The sequence below is a fragment of the Lipophrys pholis genome (genome assembly GCF_963383615.2).
Source record: "Lipophrys pholis genome assembly, chromosome: 2".
Classification (NCBI taxonomy): domain Eukaryota; kingdom Metazoa; phylum Chordata; class Actinopteri; order Blenniiformes; family Blenniidae; genus Lipophrys; species Lipophrys pholis.
In genome coordinates, this window is record NC_137636.1 from 20916677 (window position 1) to 20939994 (window position 23318).

At 44.0% G+C, this 23318-nt stretch overlaps 1 protein-coding gene across 1 annotated transcript in view; it reads left to right on the top strand.

The window, feature by feature from the left end:
- LOC308127909 (matrix metalloproteinase-15-like) overlaps positions 1-22992 on the top strand; it is a 32790-nt gene extending 9798 nt beyond the window's left edge. The window contains exons 2-10 of the mRNA XM_080493319.1: positions 4132-4280; positions 5132-5254; positions 5402-5709; positions 10803-10964; positions 11543-11739; positions 14438-14576; positions 19542-19692; positions 20468-20586; positions 21404-22992. Coding sequence (XP_080349445.1) covers positions 4132-4280; positions 5132-5254; positions 5402-5709; positions 10803-10964; positions 11543-11739; positions 14438-14576; positions 19542-19692; positions 20468-20586; positions 21404-21912 — 1857 coding nt within the window. The 3' untranslated portion in view covers positions 21913-22992. The remainder of the gene's footprint in view (positions 1-4131; positions 4281-5131; positions 5255-5401; positions 5710-10802; positions 10965-11542; positions 11740-14437; positions 14577-19541; positions 19693-20467; positions 20587-21403) is intronic.
- Positions 22993-23318: the final 326 nt, after the last annotated feature.

A 23318-nucleotide genomic window follows, 5' to 3' on the forward strand; every position in this document is an offset into this window, starting at 1 on the left:
GCACTCACGAAGCCCCGGACACATACTCAAACTGCATTGGAATCTAGTATATCATTTGCCGTTGACAGTGCTTGTGTGTGTTTGGAGTAGAAAGGATCCTAATGTGCTTGTATACGAGTGAACCTTCTCAGCTGCAGGTGAATGTGGAGCAGTAGTGTTATGAATTATTGACAAGAGTTTGGCTGAGCTTCTGAGGGATAAACAGCTTTCAGAACAGCAGTTTTTCTGCTGTGCGTCCAGCCTTAGCAGCAGCTTTTCTCATGTGTCTGCCTATGTCTTCTTCTTGAACTCACGGCAGAGGAGACGTGTTTGGAGAACCCTACCACCTGTTTCTGAGTGTTCAGATAGTGTTTCAGGAAGCGTGTGTTTGTCTCTGCCGTCATGTGTGATTGTGTGTCAGCGTGTTTGAAGCCTCCTTATCTCAATGCAGAGGTGGGTCAGGGTCATGTCCCGCTCAGCCTCCCATCTCCTCTTCCTGCTCCCACGCTGCACGTGAACATTCTCACAGAGCTGAGACAGCCTGGACATCACTCGGATCTGAAAGGGAATGGATCAATACCTTCATTTAATAAGATTACAGTTTACCTGAGCTTTAAGATCACAACATCAGTTCAGAGCCACCTTGAACGGCCTCTTTTACACGACAATGTTTCAAATGAACATACTTTAGTGTTTTCGTTTCAGAAAAGTTTTGTGTTTAAACAATAGTGTCAACGGAAGCTGTAAAAATGCTGAATATTATGTAGTTACCCAGCCACGCCGCTAGCGGGTTCTGGTTTTTATGTTTGTAATAAAACCACACACACATATGCAATGAAGAACAATAAGCTCTAGACATTACCAATGGCAGTACACGGACATTGGTATGGACAGTCGACCAAGTTAGATTGTTCATACAGCGACTGTCAACTATAAAACTACAGTCCCAGGAGAATATGGACTGGGAGTCATGACACTCAGGAGGAAACATTGTTCTTATTGTCCAGCTACTGAGCATGTGCACAACTACTAGTTAGTACAGCCGTGGTGACCAGGACCAGTAGAGGGTTTCAGATAAATTGCGTTTCCACTGAGATGGAGTCACAGCGGTTTCAAAAAATTGCATTTTCAGTGACTGCGAGCACCATTGCTGTGTAAATCGACCTCTAATAAAACATAACAACATTGTTACGCTGTTCATCTGAAGGCTGGAGTTTGAAGAATAGCTCATTAGTGACGTGCCTACATTTTTAACTCAGAAAGGTGAGTGATCGTTAAAAAGCCATTTTCTGTTTCGGGAGTTCCCAACATGACAGAAATTTTTGTTTTGTTATCCACGAAGTAAATTGACTGGCTTTAATGGACTGAAAAAGAATAATAGGATCTTCCACTAAATGGATGTCCTCACACACGCACTGGCTTCCTGTAGGTGGATGGAAAGCTCTGCTGGTGATGGAGCCTGAAGCTGCTGTGATGGTAGATAGGTGGTTCATTTAGCTGATAATCCAGAAATCTGATCAGAGTCAGTAACACTACCCACTGCAGAAGCAGCTGCTAACACTCAGCTCTGGACGTCTACTTTACATCATAATTTTTGGTCATTTCCCAAAAATTGTTGCTGCTTTATTGATTCTTCTGGGGTTCTTCTTAAACAATGGAACTTTTGGATTCAGAACAACATAGATCACAGTATTCAGACGTGATCTTATCAGTCACTTTATGACACGTCGAAACAGACCCGTCATTTTGCTTTACAGGCGCTTCAAATCAAAGGTAATAAACTAAAAGCCACTGTCACTGAAACAACCAGATTCATTCCTGTGCATCATGCACCGATCGCTACTTCTAGGATTAGTCATCAATCTTATTTCCATTATTTGACGGACTGAGCGACCTTCCCGCAGGTTTCACCGACAAGAAAATGATGAAACCGTTTTGATGTAAAATCTCAGCCTTCAGGGCAAAAGAGAAGAGGAGCCATTACAACAGTGGCAGTATATTTGGTGAATGATTGTAGCCGTCCGCTCCTTTAGCTGATCAGGAAAAGAATGAGACGCTGTCAGGATGCGTCTGACTCAGCTCAGCTATTGACAGTGATTGACTGATTGGGCATTATACCTTTCACCTCACAGTGATGAATCACATCAGGCAGGGAGGACACTGGACAAGATGAGGAAACTAAGACAATAGAACAACAGAAGTTGAAGGAAATTGAAAAAACACAAATATGTTATTGAACACCAGTTCAATCTGTGTTCAACATAGTATAAGTTGCAGTGTAAAAACAGTAGTAGTAGTTAAGGCTCATAGGGTGGGATGATCACTTTACAATCAGTTTTTTACTAAAAATGCAACGACACTAGTATTGTACTTGTAAAAGCTCCCTGATACAACCTGGTGAGTATCACCTGATGTCATCGGTCCCTTAGTCTACAGTCTACAGTTGTTTACTGGAGACTTCAAGACAAAGTAGGAGATGTGCGTAGCTGCAAACCACCTCCACACAGCCGCTGTTTGGATGCATAACTTTCACATATCGTTTGTGTACGGGGTATAAATGAGACTAATTACTCCTATCGGTACTGGGTATGCATAAGTAGCTAAAAGGGAGTACTCTTACTTGTACTTGTCCTTTTAAAAAAATGACATTGACGCTGCCCTAATTTTTACTTTTAGCCCCTTATTTATTATGTTAAGTTTGTACTTTCAAATGCACATTTTCAAATCAGGGCATTCAAAAATGGTGCATTAGTATTTTATCTGGATACTCACTTGGACACACCTACAACCTAGTAAAGATAAACTGTGTGTCCATTTCCTGCATGACAGATATAATAAAGGTTTAAAGAATGGAAGAAACAAGGGAGGGAGGCTTAATCATTAACTGCTGACAGTGTTACTGGGAAGACGAGAAACTAAACACACATGACAAAGAGTCACAGAAACAATTCTGCCCAGTTGAGATTGTTGGTAAATATGCAAAGAATCCTAGTATTTTAACTCATAACTTTATATCTTTACCAGTTATTTTAGTCGTTCAGCTTTAAATAAGTTGCAGTTGGACATCAACCCAGATGCACAATTACTTTCCACAGACCTAAGAGAACCGGTGACCTTTGTACTTTGAGTGCAGGACCTATTTTACTGAGTTGAGTAATCAGAATCGTCTGTTTTCTGGATCTAAAGGAGTGGGTAAGTAAATACACTTCTTTATCAAGCACTGGTGTGCATTGTGAAATCTGGGTGTGACCAGGAGTCTCTCTCACACACACACACACACACACACGCACACGCAAACACACACGCAAACACACACACACACACACACACACACACACACACACACACACACACACACACACACACACACACACACACACACACACACACACACACACACACACACACACACACACACACACACACACTTTTTTTGTCAATCCCCTCACCACCATATGTAGGAGTATCCGGTGTCCCAGACTCCCCAGTATGCAAAAACGTGTGTGTGTGTGTGTGTGTGTGTGTGTGTGTGTGTGTGTGTGTGTGTGTGTGTGTGTGTGTGTGTGTGTGTGTGTGTGTGTGTGTGTGTGTGTGTGTGTGTGTGTGTGTGTTATCGAGTTTCCACATAACAGGTGGGATGGCCTCTGCGCCGCCTCGATTGGGTCGAGTATCACGTTTTCTGCTTCCAGTCTGTCATTAACCCCCCCCAACCAGCCCCCCACACACTCCCAAAGTACTGTATCATATAGGAGGAGTCACTCTGTTCGTTCTCTTCTTTATCTACAAATACTGATAATAGAGCAGAAAGAGTGTATCCTCATTCAACATCACCTCATTAATAGGAGTATTTCCCACAATCTCTTGAGTTTCAGGGCAGATCTTTGTCTGTTCTGAAATTACAGACTTGAAACTGAGAGGAGTGACTTAAATGTTCTGCTCAGTCTATTGCGTATGTTACTGCAATTAAACTGCACATGTCCTCATAAAACAGCTGTTTCCATAACCATGCCGTAATTCACTTCTCAATTGAGTAAATCGTCTTTGGTTTTCTCTGGCATGTGTGTGAAGATGTACCTGTATCAAAGCTTCTTAGAATGAATCTGACGGTTGGTTCAATTACATAACATACTTTTATTTTGCTTGTGTGCACAGTCATGGCTGAGGATGTACGGTTACCTGCCCCAGGCGAGCAGACAGATGTCCACCATGCGATCAGCTCAGATCTTGTCCAACTCCATCAGTGACATGCAGAGGTTCTACGGTCTGGAGGTCACAGGGCAGATGGACCCTCAAACCATCAGGTGGGGAACGTGCATGGCATTTCTCCTGGCTATTCTCTTGGCTCGTAAACTTTGAGAAGAAATTAACCAAATGTGTATTTTGTGAGCTGCCTAAGAAATCATCCATGTGGGTTTGTGCACTGTAACGTGATTCAAGTCAGCCTAAAACAGGTTAAACGGATGCCGTGGAGATTTATCCTTTTGTGTTTTGAACCAAAGTTGCCCACTTGAAGAGTCCGAGGACTGCAGCAGATAAAAAAAGTGCAAAATATTGGACCTTTACAAACTCCACAGCTGAATAAAATATGATCAGTCCCTTCAATCACTGGTGTTTAAGGTCCCGTTTATACCACGTGTCAAGTGAAAACAAATAATTTTTGTGTTTTTGTTGCAGAAAAGTTTCACGTTTCCACTGCAATGTTTTGAAAACAGTGTCCTTTTACATGGAAATGCTGCAAACAACGTAGTTAGTATATTGGGCCACTAATGGGCGCTGTTGTTTGTTTTTGTAATGGAACATTTTTGTGTGTTTTCAAAAAGCCTTTCTTAAAAACTTGTGTTTTCAGTGGCTCCAAACACAATTGTTGTCAAAATGACACTCAAATTCAACAACGGTTTTGTGTTTTCACTTAAACATCGTGTACACAGGCCCTAAGGCCTTGTAGCTTTGATTTGGCTGAGAACATGAAAAGAATTGGTACTATTTCCTCCTTCCTCTCTAACTCCTCAGCAGGACAGCTCATAGGTGACTTAAAATGAAACAACAGTCCATAGACAAGAGCACAAAGCATGGCTTCTCTTTCATCTCTTCACCTGGATGCTTCTTTTTTTTTTAAACCGGCACGCATCCTGACTCCTTTCAACTCCTCCAGCGCCATGAGGAGACCCCGCTGCGGCGTGCCCGACAAGTTCGGAGGCCAGATCAAAACTAACGTGCGGCGGAAACGCTACGCCCTCACTGGGCATAAATGGAACAAGAACCACCTCACATACAGGTATCACAAAGTCTAATCAGAACATTTAACAAGGACTCACAAAGTCTCAGTCAGCTTTTATTATGTTTAACTTTTTCTTAACCCAATCTATCAGTATACTTGGTCTGCGTTTCAATTTCTCCTATTTTCCCCTCTCTGTTTCCAAAGCATTCAAAACTACACGCCCAAGATTGGAGAGTACAACTCGTATGAGGCCATCCGAAGAGCCTTCAGAGTGTGGGAGAAGGTCACTCCGTTGACCTTCGATGAAATCCCCTACCAGGAGATCAAATATGGACGCCGAAAGGAGCCCGACATCATGATCTTCTTTGCCTCGGGCTTCCATGGGGACAGCTCCCCTTTTGACGGGGAGGGGGGCTTCCTCGCTCACGCCTACTTCCCCGGACCTGGGATGGGCGGGGACACACATTTTGACTCAGACGAACCCTGGACCATCGGGAACCAGAACATACAAGGTAAAGACTTTTCTCAATCATAATGTCAAGGTTGGAAAGGATTAAACAGAAGCAGGATTGATAATAACCTGCAGTGTGCACCTTTCTCTGAGAAGTTTGTAGGACTTGAAAACAGGACTTCACAGGACTGAAGGTGGGTGCGTGTTGACCTTATTGAGGGAGGGGTTTGTTTGATTTCCAATGGATGATTGAGGGGTTTGTGTAAGTGAGCTCCACAGTCATGTCAGGTTGTAGACGGTAATGAACCAATGTAACAGATTGCAAGCAGCTGCCTCTGTGTTTGTCCTCCCCACATAACCCAGACTGTAACTCTACATTCAACGCTCATGTCGACCTCTGCTGCTCTGCTGCTCTGCTGCTCTGCTTACGTTTGGACAAGTTCAAAGTGAATCTGTGGTCACAACACTGCCTCAGCCTCAACTGCGCCTCCATAGATTTCTCAAATTTCCTCAGATTTTTAGGAAATTGCCATGATCCTTCATGTGAGAGGATTGTGGTTAGATTTGGGGGGAAAACTCAGCTCATTCCCAAATGTTTAATGTTAATATTTGATCCACTCCTAGCCTTTAACAAGTGTCTCACACTAAGCTAATTAGCAGCAGAATGAAGCGAACACACTCTGAGTCTCTCTTCCTGCTTCCACCTTTTAACCCTGTTGATTAGAGAGGGATTTTTCTCCCGACTGTGGGCTTTCCTGCCCTGTTATCTGCATGCACACTGAGGGCTCAGCTTTGTGTATGTGTATCTGTGTGATCAGCCATGTGTGGGATGTGTTACGGGGCAGATCACAGGGCCGCTGGAATGCCTCGGCGAGTGGGAGTGTGTTCCACTCGGGCAGATCTGTAGACTGGGTCCCTTTGTTGCACCACACTTCTTAAACAGCTTAAAAAGTAAAGGACAACCCAAATTACAATCCGCTCTCCACTTCAGTGTCCACAAATCTGAACTACACAAACAAAACACAGCGGGAAGCCAAACTCTGGGTATGTGGACACACTTCTAGTGGTGTGTTTCAGGAAATGCAAGTTCTGGCTTTATTGGCATTTGAATTCTGTCGTTTTCGCCGCTGAGTTAAATTTATCTGGATGGGCTTGATTATCAAGGCAAGATACTTACATTATTCTGCACACCTTTGGGTTTGTTTTTTTTTTTTTATGAAAGACATTTTTGTTAATTTTGTTAATTACCAATTTTCACTACTTTTGTGTGAATTTATAAATGTTAATTTGTTTAATAATAAAATAACAAATGTTTTCAATTTAACAAATTTCTCATTATATAAACTTTAACAAATATATCAAAACAACATTCAACTGTTTGTATTCTAACATTACAGTTGTTTAATTTCTTCAACATTAAAACTCTTAACTACCAATTCACAGTGTTTTTTCCTAATAATGCACAAATTAAAATCCAGCTCCACATACTCCTATTCCTTTCTTTGCCCTCTGGAAACATTGTGACGGTAGATCTGTGATGGCAGATCTGAGACTGTCTACAATTGCGCACTCTTCAGCCTTGACAAAAATCTTGTGCTTAATCAGGACCTTCCTCAGATTAGAAGTATTCCCGCGGCTTTCCTTGCACTTGGCGTCACAAATATGGCAGCGAGTGAGTTGGCATCGCATTTGAAAAGTTGACCCGTACTTTCGAACAAGTGCTTTCAAACAGCCATGTTTGCTCCGTTCACTGCTGCAGCTATTAAAATCATTACGTTTTTGTGCGTGCAGTGCTGTGTTCAGGTCCGGATCGGAACATCGTCTACTCTTCCCTCAGAGTCACAAGGATGTGTTTAGATACCAAATGGTACCGTGGTACCGTGGTAGCATTTGATTTCACGTGAATTGGTATTCTGTAGTCCTGACTGAATTTGATGGTTACCTATAAAAGTACAGAATTCGGTGCCCATCACTACACAGTATCAGATGGTAGATGCTTAAGTACAGATTTGCTCTTCTAAATGGCTGGTTTTAATATGCAATGACCTTTTTTTGTCCGTCTGAAGCGTTTCAGAAGTGAAGCAGTTTGTTGCTTTTGGTCATTTTTCCTTGCATTTTGTGTTTTGTTCCTCTATCTTCAGCTCTCTGGCCCCCAGGCATCAAATATTGTGGAAGTAATGAAGGGGAATCCGATAACAATGTCTTTCAAAATGAGCAACAACAACACGGAACAACAGTAGAGAACAAAAACAGCTCAAACAGGAAAAAGACGAAGAGAACTGCTATTTTGAAGAACAAATCTCAAAGCCAAAAGACATGAACATCGTCTATGAAGAAATAATATTGCTCCTCTAATACTCGACATGATCTCATTTGATATATTAATAGCTGTATAATATTTTACAGGCTTAGGCTCCGTTTCTAGTGAAAACTGAAAACTTTATAGCGTTTTGGGGGTCTGTTTATTCTAGGGGTCTCCAACCACCGGGCTGCGGTACCAGTACTGGTCCGTGGATCATTTTGTCCTGGGCCACAAAGAGACAATAAAAAGTTTTATTTTGAAAGTGTGCATTTAAATTTCCCTTCGTCTGTTTTTGTTTTATCTTAAAAAAAACCTTCACTTCTGTCTGCACTTAACTCTGTCACTTTTCGTTTTCATGTGTCGTTAAGGCCTTTTCATACAATGTCGTGCCGATCCGTGGAAAAAATCAGTTTTATGAAACCAGTCCGTGATGCAGCAAGTTTAGGAACCACTGGTTAACAAGTACCTTTTTGATACAGCTCTGTGTAGATGCCAAAAACGCTGCTATTGCGCATGCGCACCACAGCCGTAGTAACTAGTAGTTCTGCACATGCTCAGTAGTTGGACAATGGGAATGTTTCCTCCAGAATGTCATGACTCCCAGTCTATATTCTCCTGGGACTTGGTGGTTTTATAGTTGACAGTCACAGTAAGAACAATCCTATGGTCGTATGTGCATACGAATGTTTGTGTACTCCCATTGTTGATGTTGAGAGCGTATGGCTCTATGCTTTATGTGTGTTTGTGGTTTCATGTATAAAAACTGAGCAACCAGCAGTACTAACTCGCAACCCACTACTACATCGTTCTCAGCATTCCTGCCGTTTCCATAGAAATGAGCATCAGTTTCACAATGTTGCAGTGTAAACACAAAACTTTTCTAAAACAAAAATGCAAAAATAAGGTGTTTTCAATTGAAATGTTGTCATGTAAATGGGGTCTTAATCCCAATCAAGGGGATGAACATGCTGCACACAGTGTGTTACAACATTTACACCAAGAGATAGTTTCAGATAAACAGTAATGCCAGTAACTTACTATCGTTTCAGGAGCATTATATATAGTAGCTCTATCTCCTGATATGAGTTCATTATCCTGCCCACTGCCCTTCCTCAATGTGACACAAAGCAGCTGACTCAAGAAGCAATACTGATGCATTTTTCCATGAAATCAGTGACTTTAAGTTTATAAGTATCCATTCTTGTTCTGCCTCCGGTACATCGTGATTGTTACAAAGTCAAGATCACACCTCTGCAAGCATTGGCTTGGAACTCTGATCTCCATTTATTTACTTTGTGTTAAATATTACCAGTCACTGCTTCACACACCAGGGTTGGCCATTCATTACACATCAGGTGTTTTCTTCCACTTCCACTGAGCAGAGTTTAGGGGAATAAGTGTACAGCTTGTGATGCACTGCGTGGACAAAAACAGCTTTTTCATTTCATCCAAACAACTCCACACACCTTCCTGAGAAGCAGCTGCAGGCTGGAAGCAACAAAAGCTCAGAAGCTTTTTGTGGTGGGATGAGACTAATGTGAGTCAGCTACTGGCAAAAAGCAGAGCAAACTTGGAGAGTGGGTTTGGTTGTCGAGGAGCTTCTTTCTTCACTCTGGGAGTCCCCTCCGCTGATGAATACTGGGTGAGACGGGGAAACAAGCAAACAAAGCTTCAGAAGCTGAAATGGGATCTGAGTAGTAGAAGTCTGAAGAAGAAATAGATGCACCGGCTGAACTTGTTACCGTGCCACAATGTTTGATGTTTACTCTTGAGTTTCACCTCACAAAGGCCTCTTTATCTGCTCTCAGCTCGCTCCTTCCTCATTGGTCCACGCTATCTCCCTCATGTGTTCGCTGCAACTTAGCAAGCGTGAGGACACTCATGTGACTCTGAATCAGAGACGGTGGGGGGAAGAGCATCTCTGCACAGGTTTTATAGGAGGAAATGATCCACAGCACTGCTTCACGATGCTCCCCTGTTATTAAGAATGGCTGTAGACCCTCGCTCCTATATCTGATTGGCCAAAACAGTACAGTGAAGCCAAATACTCACTCACATAAAGCAATTCTTTCGTTTACGCAACAACCTTTTAATTGAAAACTAATCAATTTTGTTTTCATTTCAGAAAAGTTCCCCATTTGAATAGAAACAGTAGAAACAATGGAAACCCTGAAAACGATGTAGTTTGCATCAAAGCCACTAGTGAGTGCTGTTGGTTGTTTTTGTAATGAAACCACACACACATGCAGCATTGAACAGTACTCTCTAAACATTAACAATGGGAGTACACAGACCTTCGTACGGACGGACGACCAAGTAGGATTGTTTTTACAGTGACTATCAACTATAAAACTACCAAGTCCCAGGAGAATATGGACTGGGAGTCATAACACTCTGGAGACTGCCATTGTTTTTTATTGTCCAGCTACTGAGCATGTGCAGAAGAATTATTTACTCCAGGCGTGGTGAGCAGGACCTGGAGCGTCTTGTCTGCCGTCTACATGGAGAAAGCGTGTAACCGTTTTCAAAAAGTTTTGTTTGCCTCCGTTTCCACAGAATTTAAATATATTCAATAAGTTGCATTTTCAGCAGCTCTGCGCACTGTTGTTTCGTAAACGGCCCCCCACAATGCAATGAAAATTGTGTGTTTTCACCTGAAAACATTGTTGTGTTAAAGGGGCTTTAGTTATTAGGAAAATAAAAGTATTACCTTCTATCTGTCAGTGATTCATTTCAAAGACACAGTGTGTGTAACATACAATCAAATGCAAAATAGACAGTAGAAATAATCCAAAGTAAATCCATGTGGTTGTGTGACGTTGACACTGTTAACAGTCCTCATGTCCTCACAGGGAACGACCTCTTCCTGGTCGCAATCCACGAGTTGGGACATGCTCTGGGGTTGGAGCACTCCAACAACCCTCTGGCCATCATGGCTCCTTTTTACCAATGGATGGAGACGGAGAACTTCCAGCTGCCCGATGACGACCGGCGGGGCATTCAGCAGATCTACGGTAGGATGACTGAATCCTCATGCAAGTCGTTTTTACATAGATTTTGTTTTTACCGTAGAAAAGCAACAATAAGGATCTACTAAACTCTCCCAAAGCAGGACGAAATGGTCTCTTTTCTCCATAATGTCCAAATCTAATTATAGTGGTTTAATACATTTAACTTTATTTTGGAAGAAGCTATTTCAAATTTTTTGGAGCATCTATTGAGATCAATTCCTAAAAATTAGGATTAATCACAAGAGTAGTTTTCTTGCCTTTCAGTGTTGTAATTAGGAATTGATCGAAGTTTTTGCCGCAAAATTTTTTTAATTTAAAGTTTGTCAGTTTGTTTGCATCAGTGTCCTGTTACTAATCATCTGGTTACCTGGGAACCTGGTTGATGATATTCTGGTTAACGTGGTTATTTTTGAGTATTCTTCAGCTTTTTTCTTTTGAAATTTAATTTTCCTGCTCTGATGAAGATGTTTAAGCAGCTGGAGAAGAACTAGAAGAATGGCTGTAAACACTGAGCATATTTATGTCTGGGGTGCTCTCGTTATCTTCTCAGGTTAACTGACTCTGTTGGTTTCTCCCTGCAGGTCAGCTGGACGGCAGCCCCACCCAGGCCCTGCCCACCGTGACCCCCCGCCGCCCGGAGCCCCGGCCTCCCCCCTCCCCTCCTCGGCACCCTGACCGCCCCAGGACCACGGACAGACCGGATCACTACGGACCAAACATCTGTGAAGGAAACTTTGACACAGTGGCCATGCTCCGAGGGGAGATGTTCGTGTTCAAGGTAAGAGCTTGAAAACCCTCCTGAGGTACAGTCCGGCCCACAGGGCCACCTCACAAGGTCTAAAAGTTAAAAAATAAAGTCGAGCTGCATACACCATTATTAACAAAGTTGCATAAGAAAATCATGAAAATACACAGCAAAGGTTACAAATACTGTGCAGACTGAGCAGCGAGGGTTGTCACCCACATTACAACATCACAGTGAAACACTGACAGACAAAGATTCACTTCCAGCTGTCTGTTTCCACAATACGCCAGACACGATTAAAAACAATGTAGTTAGCATGCCAGGCCATGAGTTGCCATTGTTGGTTGTTATCTGCAATGAAACCACACACACATGCAGCAGAGAACAATACTGACTTTCAGAGTTTTCCTTCATTTCTTTTTGAATGGACCCTCCTGGATCTGAAGAACCCGCTGATAGATGTGTTCACATGAACCTTCTTTAATTCACATTATTTCTGTCCATGTAAACAGTCAATGTTAAAACATTTCGTCCGTGACAGAAGTCTGTGTTTCTGTAGTAACCTCTGCTTTGGTGGTGGTTATTGTTCTGACAATATTCAGCATGTGAAGCCAACAAATGGTCTGTTTTCACTCAGGTCCCTATGGATTGTAAAGCGTCGGGGCTGCTGCTGCTTTATGAGATGTAGCTCTGTTAAAAGCCTGGTGGGGGGTGGCGGTGGAGGGAGGGAGGGTCAGGTACTGGCCACAAACAGAGCTGAAGCAGCAATGGACCATTAGAAAGCTGCCTGAACTGGTCATCATGCTGCTCACAGCTGGGTCCAATCACATAAACATATCACACAATCCAACGCTCGTGAAGTTACTATTAATGATCGTGTGCTCATTCAAGCAGTTAGAGATGTTTGGAAGTTTCAGCCAACAATCCGGTTTCTTTCTTTTTTTTCCCATACATTTTTTCTATACACTCTAAACTGTGTAAGCTGTATGAGTACTTCTTTATCTGCTCCTGTTGTTTGCATGCAGAGCAGACCCCCGTCACTCCACACACACACTCGTCTTCAACTGGAGGTGTGTGTGACACCGAGCAGTCCTGCACATGGTCAGTCCTCTCAGGTTTCAGCCCAGCCAGGAAAGTCCATCTTCCTGGGTTTCATCCAGTCATCTCAGCCTGGACGTCTAGTCTGGACAGCAATAATCTCTGGCCATAATTACCTGATCCATAGCCTGCCAGTAGCTCTTAAAATAGCTTGCAGACCAAAAGCAGAGTGGACTTTGGATCAGTCACTGCAGTTTCTTCCAAGTATTTCATCACTTTATTGTTAGATATTATAGATTTCTAGAGGCTTTTGTTTTACTGTCTCCAGCATCTTTAAATCTTCTGTTCCAACTTAGTCTAGACAGTGTGAATCCTAAACAGTCTACAGTAAAATCCTTCTGATCTACTGAGCAACATCGGGCTAATTGCTGGTCCAATTGTCTGGGGATGAAGTTGCTGGTGATAAAGTTGCTGGTGTTGTACCAACTATCTTTCTCCTCCTATTGATATTTTGTCAGAACATTATTTACAGTAATTTGTCATTCTCATTAATACTAAAGAATCTCCAAACCGCCGACTTCCCTCATCCTCTCTCGTCTACCTGCTGCTGATGTTGCTGATGGATGACATCCTGCAATACTCAATGGGTTGTGTCGGGAGCTTTTATGAGTACAAGTACTCCGTGCCGTATCAGACTGGATACTGTTATTGCTATCCGTGCATCCCTAGTTGAGACATAGAGCCAGTAGACCCTCTACTGTGAGCGTAAGCTGCTGGTTGCTCCAGTTCGTTGTAACGGTGTGGATTGCTATATCTATAACACACATAAATATTGTGATGCTATGTTTGGCTCCTCATACTGGTGTTGGAAGCTTGTTGGCTTCTGTGATGAAATGCGACAACTAATGGCAGGAGTATGAAGCAGCTCTGTTCAGTATGTGGGGAGTTACTCTATCTCTGCTCCTCACAGCAGAAGCCCATCAGGCTGCTGTCATATCCAGACTCCTCACACTGAGACTCGGCCTGATGTGTCACTTCAGTCCTCATCTGGTCATTGTGAGGATCTGCCATAATAGGCTTGTGAAAGAACCGGGTTCTCGAGCCTTCCCCCTCCTCACCGCTCTAAGCTGTCTGCTGCCACGTCCCGCGTGAAGGACAAAAAGAAGCGTCGCCCAGCACTTTGCTGTTACATTATCCGGGACATGCCGGGCTCCTGACTCACCACGCGTGTGCTCAGTGGGTTCACGACAGCAGATATCAAAGTGTCATTGAGGTGAACGTGCCCCTGCTGAGCTCCCATAACTGTTCTGTGCTGCTGACTGGACATGGAGACAGAGTTCTTTATGAAGAATGATCTCTGTGCCGACCATGGCCATGGCCGAGAGAGAGAGAGAGACGAGAGCTATAAGGAGACCTGATGAAACCAGCAGAGCGGACACTGACTATTATTAGACTGCTATTGTTAGTGTATTGTACGTTCTGGTCTAGTTATCCTGCAAGTGCTATGTGACCTTAGTGGGGTTTCTAGTTGAAATCAGTTCATCCTTCTCTGGTCTTATTTAAGTTCACATGTGTTTAGTTGGCACATGAAGCCAGCTCTGATACTTGATTTTATAGTTTTCAAGCTAGAACATAAGCCCCCACGTGGTGCATATTCCACTGACACACGTACTTGTCCTTGCTTTTTCCTCAGGGCCGCTGGTTCTGGAGGGTTCGTCGGAACCGGGTTCTGGATAACTACCCCATGCCCATTGGTCACTTCTGGAGGGGGCTGCCTGGAGACATCGACGCTGCCTATGAGAGACATGACGGCAGGTTCGTCTTCTTCAAAGGTAAGCAGCAAATACCTGTGAGCACGGTAAAGCCACACACAGGCCAGAACCGGCCCACCAGAGGGTCCAGTATGGCCCCTGGGATGATTTACCTGCAGTTTATGGTCCAATTATTAGGTATTAAACTATATAAGTCAGAGTGGTGGACATAACGCAGCAGCGAGACCAGAGCGGAGAGATCAGTGACGTTAACATTAGCGAACTAGCTTTAGCATCCAAGCGCTGTAAAAACATGTATGCTGAAAGCTGCAAATGCTCCAATTACAAGGCAACAAGGCATGTTTTTTTTAGACATTTCACTATATTTTGCAGTAGGGAAAAATACCTTCATCTTGGCACAAATGTGAACCTGGATTAAATTTTCTAAGGCTCCGTTTACATAATGTTCCAAGTAGAAATGCATCGTTTTTGCATTTTTGATTTTGAAAACAATGTCGGTTTCCACGGCAACGGCAGAAACAATAAAAACAATATAGTGTGCATGCCAGGCCACAAGTCCCAGGAGAATATGGAATGTGAGTCATGACACTCTAGAGGAAACATTATTGTTCTTCTACTGAGCACGTGCATAACTACTTGTTGCTACAGCCACAATGCAGTTTTTTTCATTTTCATATGTAAACCTTGTCGTGTAAACAAGGTCTCAAACTGGTTTTTGCCACCTTGAAATAAAATGGGGGGGATATTTGAAGCTGTCCAAAAATGTGAATTTCACATTTATAATTCTGTTATTTCACTCTTGACATGGAGTTGGGCTGTATAGCCATGATCCCAACATGCAGTATGTGCCGATACAGTACGATACATTTCGGGGTTTCTGTGTTTCCAATGACAAAAGTCGTCGATAGTACAGAAACTACCGCTGTTCAGAATGAGAAAGTTTTCCAAGCTGCGTCACAGAAAATGGAGGTGCGCGGCTTTACTCGGATGGATGCCTTAGTTGCAGCCGCAACGTCCACATTGGTCCCACATTTACTGTTGTGTAATGACATCACATACCTGCGTCATTCACAACCCCGCCTACATTTGAACGGTACACTCTGTGGTGGGATCGCGCAACAGCGTTGGATGTGGGTGCGCTTTGGCTTACCTGCCCGCCCCGCCCCGCTCCAGCACGTACTGCACAGTGGGACCGAGGCTTAAGTGGTCCAAACTTAACTGAGTTAGACACTCAAGCACTAAGAATCATGTTTTGTTTTTCCACCTTGATTACTTCTGATCTCACACTGACACTAATTCCTTAGTTGGCATTATTGTATATTAACTCAGAATTTTTTGTTACCATAGTATTCTGATTATTTTAAAAACTGGAGTTAATCTCCCAGCACCATTGAAGTGATTACGACATACCTTTAAACTAAGTTTGTGTCCATGTCTGTATGTGAAAATGAGGTGAGCATGAGAAGACTATTTCCCACATTTAAAAGATTCCTCTGTGACAAGGCTGCAGCACTGATTGATGGAGAACATAGATCGAACTCATGATCAAAGCAGGATTGATTGTACACTGTATCTGCTCTAATCCAGGTTCCATCATAATTCACTCTGCCTCACAGCATTCCAGTTCTGTGAGCAAGAAAAAATGCGCTTTTCATCTTTATAGATAAGATATTGCAGTTTTGTGAGCATGTGGGCCATAACTATACCAATCCACCATGTGGTTTCTTCTTCACAAATACTGTCGGATCAGAGCAGTAAAGAGAGGATTTTTTTCCCTCAGTTTCTGACTGATAATGTTGAACACGTTCGTACTTCCACCTCTTTCACAAAGTACAGAAAGTATTCTACACGCCAAGTATAAATCTGTTTTAGCACAGGTCATTATTTACAGCAGCGGTCGCAGGGAGCGGCTGACAAATGGAAAAAGAGGAGCTGATTCAGAGGGCTGTGGGGTGCGGTTGATAGTGAAGGGAGTGATGTCAGGGCCAAACCTCCCGCTGTGACACTCGGCCTCGAGCCATCGGCAGACGAGGCAGGAGAGTGAAATGCTAAAAACAATGTAGTTAAGGTGTTGGGCCACTAGTTGGTGCTGTTTTTGCAATGAAATCACACACACATGCAGCAGAGAACAATCCACTCCAAACATTAACAACAATTAACAATAGGAGTACCCGGGCATTCGTATGGACAGACAACTAAGTAGTATTGTTATCACAGTGACTATTAAACTACCCAGTCCCAGGAGAATCTGGACTGAGAGTCTTGATACTCTGGGGAAACATTGTTCTGCGGCTACTGAGCATGTGCACAACTCCTAGTTACCATGACCGTGGTGCACATAACCAGTTGCAGCCTTTCAGAAAAGTTTAATTTCTTTCCCATTTCCACGAAGATGGAGTCAAAGCAGTTTCAAGAAGTTGTGTTTTCAGTGGCTCCCAATACCGTTGTGGTGTAAACAGACCCCAAAACAAAATGAAAGTTTTTTCCGTTTTCCTTTAAATGAATCCATCACATCAGGTTCACAAGAGCTGCATTTTCTCTGTGTTACTGTTGTGTTGTTGCTCAAGAAGTCATCACTCGTGACGCAGTAGCACTTCCAAGTACTCTTCTACTTCTTCTTTTGTGCTTCTTGGTTTGACTTTGAGAGCTGGAGTTGTCTTTTCTTCCATAAAGTCTCTCAGTAAACACCTTGCATCAATCAGTAGTAATGGCTTCTGTCACTCTTAATACTGCCACTGCACACCGCCTGCTTCTTCTTCTTCATGGGGAAGAATCGTTAACTTTCACCACATATCTACGTCGTCCATCTTCAACATGCTGGATAGACAATAAACTGGACTGGGTGAGGAACACGGAACTCTTTTACAAGAAGGGCCAAAGCCACCTCTATTTTTTGAGGTGGCTGAGGTTCTTCACCATCTGTCACACTAAGCTGAAGGTCTTCTTCGAGCGCTATGCTCTGTGCTGTTGCATGCTGGGACAGCAGGCTGAGGGTGGCCGACACAAACAGGCTCAACAAACATTAGAAAGGCAAGTGACGTGGTGTGGTTGGAGATGGACTCTGTGCAGGTGATCTCAGAGAGGAGGGTCCGGCCCAAACTTGAGGTCCATCCTGAACAGTGAAAGAATTTCTCCCAGTGATTTATAAAGTACTTCTGATTCTGATTCTGATCACTGTACTCTCAGATCAGATCTCTCTGAGATCAGGAATATCAAAAACATTGTAGTAACATCCATAATCATTTCAAGTCTGAGCAGCCTTATCTCTGCACACTCAGATAAAACTGAAATACTTATAAATGAAACCAGAGGCAGAGCTGCACTGGATGTACAGTACATACCTTGAGAGCAATCCTGTTTGTGAAGCTCAAAACACACTGCCGGTCAAAAGACACTGACCAGGTATGAGCAAACCTGGTTAACAAGCAGCTTGTGAATCTGAAACAGCCCATTTTAGAACCAATTAAACATCTTTACATAGATCTTTCTATTTGGCTCAGGACCTCTACTGTTATCATGATGCTAAAACGTTCTTTGACCAGGCATTTGAAGCCCGAGCTGCTGCTGATGGGCGAGAACTCGCCTCACGTAGTGGCTTTGTCGCCATTGCTTTGTGTTGCGCTTGAAAACTGTGAGGGTTAAAAAGCTCCATCTCAGCGAGGTCCATTTACCTTAATTGGTTGTGTGGTGGGGGTGATGGGTGGTGGCGGGTTTCATCGACCTTTTCAGTGTGAGGGGCCACTGTTGGACGTTCGAAGGGAAAAAATGAGTTGAGCAGAGCTGCTTGAGGGTCAAAGAGCAGTTTGTCCACCACATTAGCATGTGAGACGTCTACAGTCAGTGTGGCTGCCTAATGGAGGGAGGGGGGGGGGGGGGGGGGGTTGAAGTGATGATGCATGGGTGGAGGGAGGGAGAGATTCTTGTGTTGGAATTGATGGATGGATGTGGGTGCCTGTGTTTGGATGGATTGGTGGATGGAGAGTTTGCACTTAACATCACATATCTGAACTATGAGTGGTGTTGAAAAGGAAAAGCATATTTAGAACCATCAGCAGCGTTTACAGACTTCACATCAAAGAGTTCCTTCCATCGTCAAGTCAGTTATAAAATTGTTGGACGACAAAGAGGAAACACAACAGCACTTTTCTACCAAACAAGCTTATCTGGATTAGAGAAAGCAGTTATGGAGGAAGCAGGTGTCCACCATTATGTCATGGAGAAGCTGTGATCAGATCGTAGGATTTTACATGAGGTCTGTGCACCACAGGAACCCTGAGGAACACCAATCTAGAGTTGTGTCCAGATGCTGAGTGTACAGAACAAAGGGGCCCCAGGTGGGAGTATGGATGTATGGATGGATGACTGAGTGGTTGAGGGGGTGAGGGGGCGGAGGAGGCAGATCGAAGCCAAAAAGAGATGTAATGGAGGAAGGCGGTCCCCCTGTCCGACACTGTGAGAAACCATAAAACCTTCCCCTCAGCCAGAAAGCTGCTTTCTCCTGACGTGAGACAAGCCGCCCCTAATGGATAATTACAAGCCAAACTCAAATTTCTCAGTCGATGATGTTGTGCTCGCCTGAGCTCTGCTTCTTGATGGCTTGCCAACAAATCATTATTGCATTCTTATAATTTACAAGTGTGTGTAAATGCTGCTTTGCTTTTCAGGGTTATTCTTATCCCAGATTGCCAGCAAATTAAATGTGAGCGCACAAGCATTTCTGAGCCTGTCGACAAAGTGCGTGCGTGCGTGCGTGTGTGTGTGTGTGTGTGTGTGTGTGTGTGTGTGTGTGTGTGTGTGTGTGTGTGTGTGTGTGTGTGTGTGTGTGTGTGTGTGTGTGTGTGTGTGTGTGTGTGTGTGTGTGTGTGTGTGTGTGTGTGTGTGTGTGTGTGTGTGTGTGTGTGTGTGTGTGTGTGTGTGAACATTTTCCAGAGTGCGAGAGGGTTATGAGTGGGAGTGGATGGGGAATGTCCAGATGTATGTAACAAAAAGGATTATTAAGCGGCCCGTCTCCTCTCTTGGTGTCAGGAAACCGGTTCTGGCTCTTCAGGGAGGCCAACCTGGAGCCGGGGTATCCGCTGGAGCTGGTGGATTATGGTCAAGATATCCCCTATGACCGGATAGACACGGCCATCTGGTGGGAGCCTTCAGGCTACACTTACTTCTTCCAAGGAGACTGGTAATGTGTCATCCACCTCTTCATCACCTTACATCTCTCATTTCTCCTGCACAATACATCACAGATTTATCGTCATCGTGATATTTCAACATTTGAAATATACATTTTGCAAAAGGCCGACTGACCGACCCGCAATAAATTGGGTTTCCATGCATTTTGCATTAACGGTTGGCATGTCAACATATTTGACCAATTTGAGACGGAGCCCCGCTGAGGGTAATGTTACTGCGTTTTACAGTTTAACAGGATCATTTAGCTTCAGAGAGTCACGCTGCGCAACAGCACTGCTTTATGGTTTGTGGCTCAGCATTCAGCTCCACTCGCAAAATGTCTTGTTATTCACACAAATAAGATTCAGGCAGACAGGAAGCCTTGGGCTGCCGCTCTTTAAATAAGCAGCATTATGCAGCATTATTTCATAACCACTGACCACAAAGACTCTGTTTTGGTCATTTCTTCTTGATATCAGAGTCCAGCTGAGGCAGGAGCAAGAGAAAGAGCACTGTTATCTCTGACAACAAATCTCAAAGCACAAATACATGAACATCATCTACTGAAATGTTTGTATTGATCCCAAACCAGTCATCACACTACTCTGAATCATCACATGTCAAAGGTCCTCCTGCTAATTTGGAGACCCGATTAGAAGTATAGTGTGTCTTTTGAACAGATTGACTTGTTTTCTACTTGAGCAGTTTGATATACGATATATACTGTGAGAGAAGTCTCCTCTCCTCTGATGCAGACGACTGATAAAGCGTCTCCCTCCCCGCAGGTACTGGCGCTTCAACGAGCAGTCGCGCTCCGCCGACAGAGGCTACCCGAAGCAGATCAGCGTGTGGGGGTCGTCTGTCCCCTCCGCTCCTAAGGGGGCTTTCCTCAGTGACGACGGAGGTGAGCTCAGAGCTTTTCAGACAAAGGATGGGGGTGTGGCCGGGCTCTTTGTTGGGAGGGAGGGGCGTGAGGATCTCAGCTGATGACTGATGGGATCTGTGCTCAGCTGGATTTGAGTGTGACGCTTCAGAGTGTCCGGATTCTTCTATCTCAGCTACACAATGTTGAAGGTAACAAGGAAGCAGCTTGACATTTTGATAGTAACTGCCAGTATACCCTCACAGGATCTCAAATGAGATCGTCTCACTTCTCTTCTGCACGTCTCAAATAAGTCTTTTTCAGACGTGAGAAACTTGACCACAGACTTTGTGTTTCAGTGAGTGTCCACCCAAAAAAACTGAAACTATAATCTCTCCAGTTTGGATACTAACCGGCACCAACCACATGAAGCAACTTTAACCTGCTACTTTAACAGATTGAAGGTCTGAGAAGAAACACATCTCCTCACCACAATGAGCTCAAAGCTCTGCTTCACTTCACTGATTTAAGCCAAGAGGCTTTGAAGATGTTGAGTCTTAATACACAGTGCAGGGGGCAATGCTAAATGCTAAATGCTAACCTCCAGAGCACTGCAGAGAGCAACGAGCCTCCAACTTCAGCAGACTTTAAAATCTCATAGATTGAGATTAAAGGCTTCAAACGGATCTGAATGCACATATTTTATGAGGTTGAAATATTTTTCAGACTTGTCTTATCAAAAATGTTCTTAAGTCAAATGAATCCATTGGCAGGAAGTTCTTCAGTTTTCTGGTCAGCTTGTTTTATCAGTCTGTTGTGATGTCATGTTGACTTACAGTTTGTTTTCTTCATATTTCAGCGTACACGTTCTTCTACAAGGGTTCTAAGTACTGGAAGTTTGACAACCACCGTATGAAGAGCGAGCCAGGCTACCCCAAGTCCATCCTGAGAGACTTCATGGGCTGCAGTGTGGACCTGGACCCCGACAGAGACACGGACACGGACTCGGGCCGTAAATACCCGGACGTCAACCGCCCGCCGTTCAACCCGGACGCAGGGCGCGACGGGGACAAGGGCAAAGACAGGACAGACCACGGTGGGACGGACAAAGACACGGGCAGAGGCTCCGACGGAGACGCCGACGAAGACCACCGCGAGGGCCGCGAGGAAGACACCAACGAGGTGGACGTGGTGCTGAAAGTGGACGACAGTGAGGAGCGGACCATGAACATCCTGATGGTGACCATCCCACTGGTCCTGGTGCTGTGCATCCTGGGACTCATCTACGCCATCATCAACACGCTGCAGAGCAAAGGGGCGCCGCGGCTGCTGGTGCACTGCAAGCGCTCGCTTCAGGATTGGGTGTGACCCCCCCCTCCACCCCCACCCCCGACATGGGGACACTGAACTCTGAACTGGACCTTTGATGCCCTTCGCCCATCTTCCTTTAACCCCCCCATCCTGTCTCAGGCTCCTGCAGCTATTAGTGGTAGTAGATCCATGCAGATACTGTATACGCACACACACACACTCACACACACATACACACTCACACACGCACCCTAACCTCATCCTGTCTCCCATGGTGCTCGACAATGCGGTGACTGTAGTCTATTTATATGAGAGAAGTTTGCACATTGTTTGTTTTTTTTCTTCATTTTGTTTTGCTTCATTTTGTTTGACTGTTTGTTTTTTTGGTTTTTTTATTATTGTTTCTAAACCAGGAAGCTCCTTCTTTTCTCTCCCTCCTTCCCTCACTGATAACCCGACCTCTGCTCCTGCGATCGCAGTTTCACGTCGGCTCGGTCACGGTCGTTCCTCCTCCATCGTCTCGTGTCCCCTCCACCCTCAGACATCTGGAGGCAGCCGAAAGAGAAACTTGACAGTACAAAGGAGGAAAAAGTGTCTCTTTTAACTTCTTCTGACAGAGATTAGTTTTGAATTTGAAGGTTGAGTCAAAGTTGAATCATCGCTTTGAAGGATTATTACAACTCGTATCTTTTCAGGCTTTTTTTTTTTTTTATTAACGTTCACAAAAACCTGGTGTTTGCCTGCCAGCGTTTACAGAAGGATTATTCCACATCCAGACTTGATGGTAAAGAGGCCAGCCTACCTGCAGCAGACCTTTTGCGATAGCTCTGAAGCCGTTAGCAGGTTTTGGGCTCAGATTTGTTCCACAGACGCTCTGATCTACTAAAGGGTTGCAGGTTTTAGGGCCCTGACAATGCGTCAGGTGAGAACGCATCTTTTTTCCATTTTCTTTTCAGAAAAGTCTTGCATGAGTGCAGAAGAACTATTTACGATGGCCGTGGTGCACATGCACATGCAAACAGGGCCTCAATAACACACTGTCGATCTGGGGGGTGCCTTCGCCTCCATGATTCTTAAATATCGGGCCTGTGAAAAAGATTGTGCATAATACTGTGTTTTATAAAGTGTGAAAACGTTTACGCTGTTTATGATTGTTTCAATTTTTCAACGTGTTTTAAAGAAGATAGAAATCGGCTCCTTCAGCAGAGATGCTGTCATTGTGGTGCGAGACATTCCCTCAGTTGGCCCAACATGACTTTTAATTGTGGATTTTATTTGAAAACATTTAGCTTGTGGCACCACTTCTTAGATCTTAGAGTCTGTTAGCTGTTAGGGCTTCCAGATTTAGCACAAATCATAGAGAATCTTAGTAGATCAGGCTGTTCTGTTGCAAATGTGGGCCTGACAGCCGCTACTTAAACAACAAGATCAATCGTTTTCTCATGAATTGAAATACCACTGAG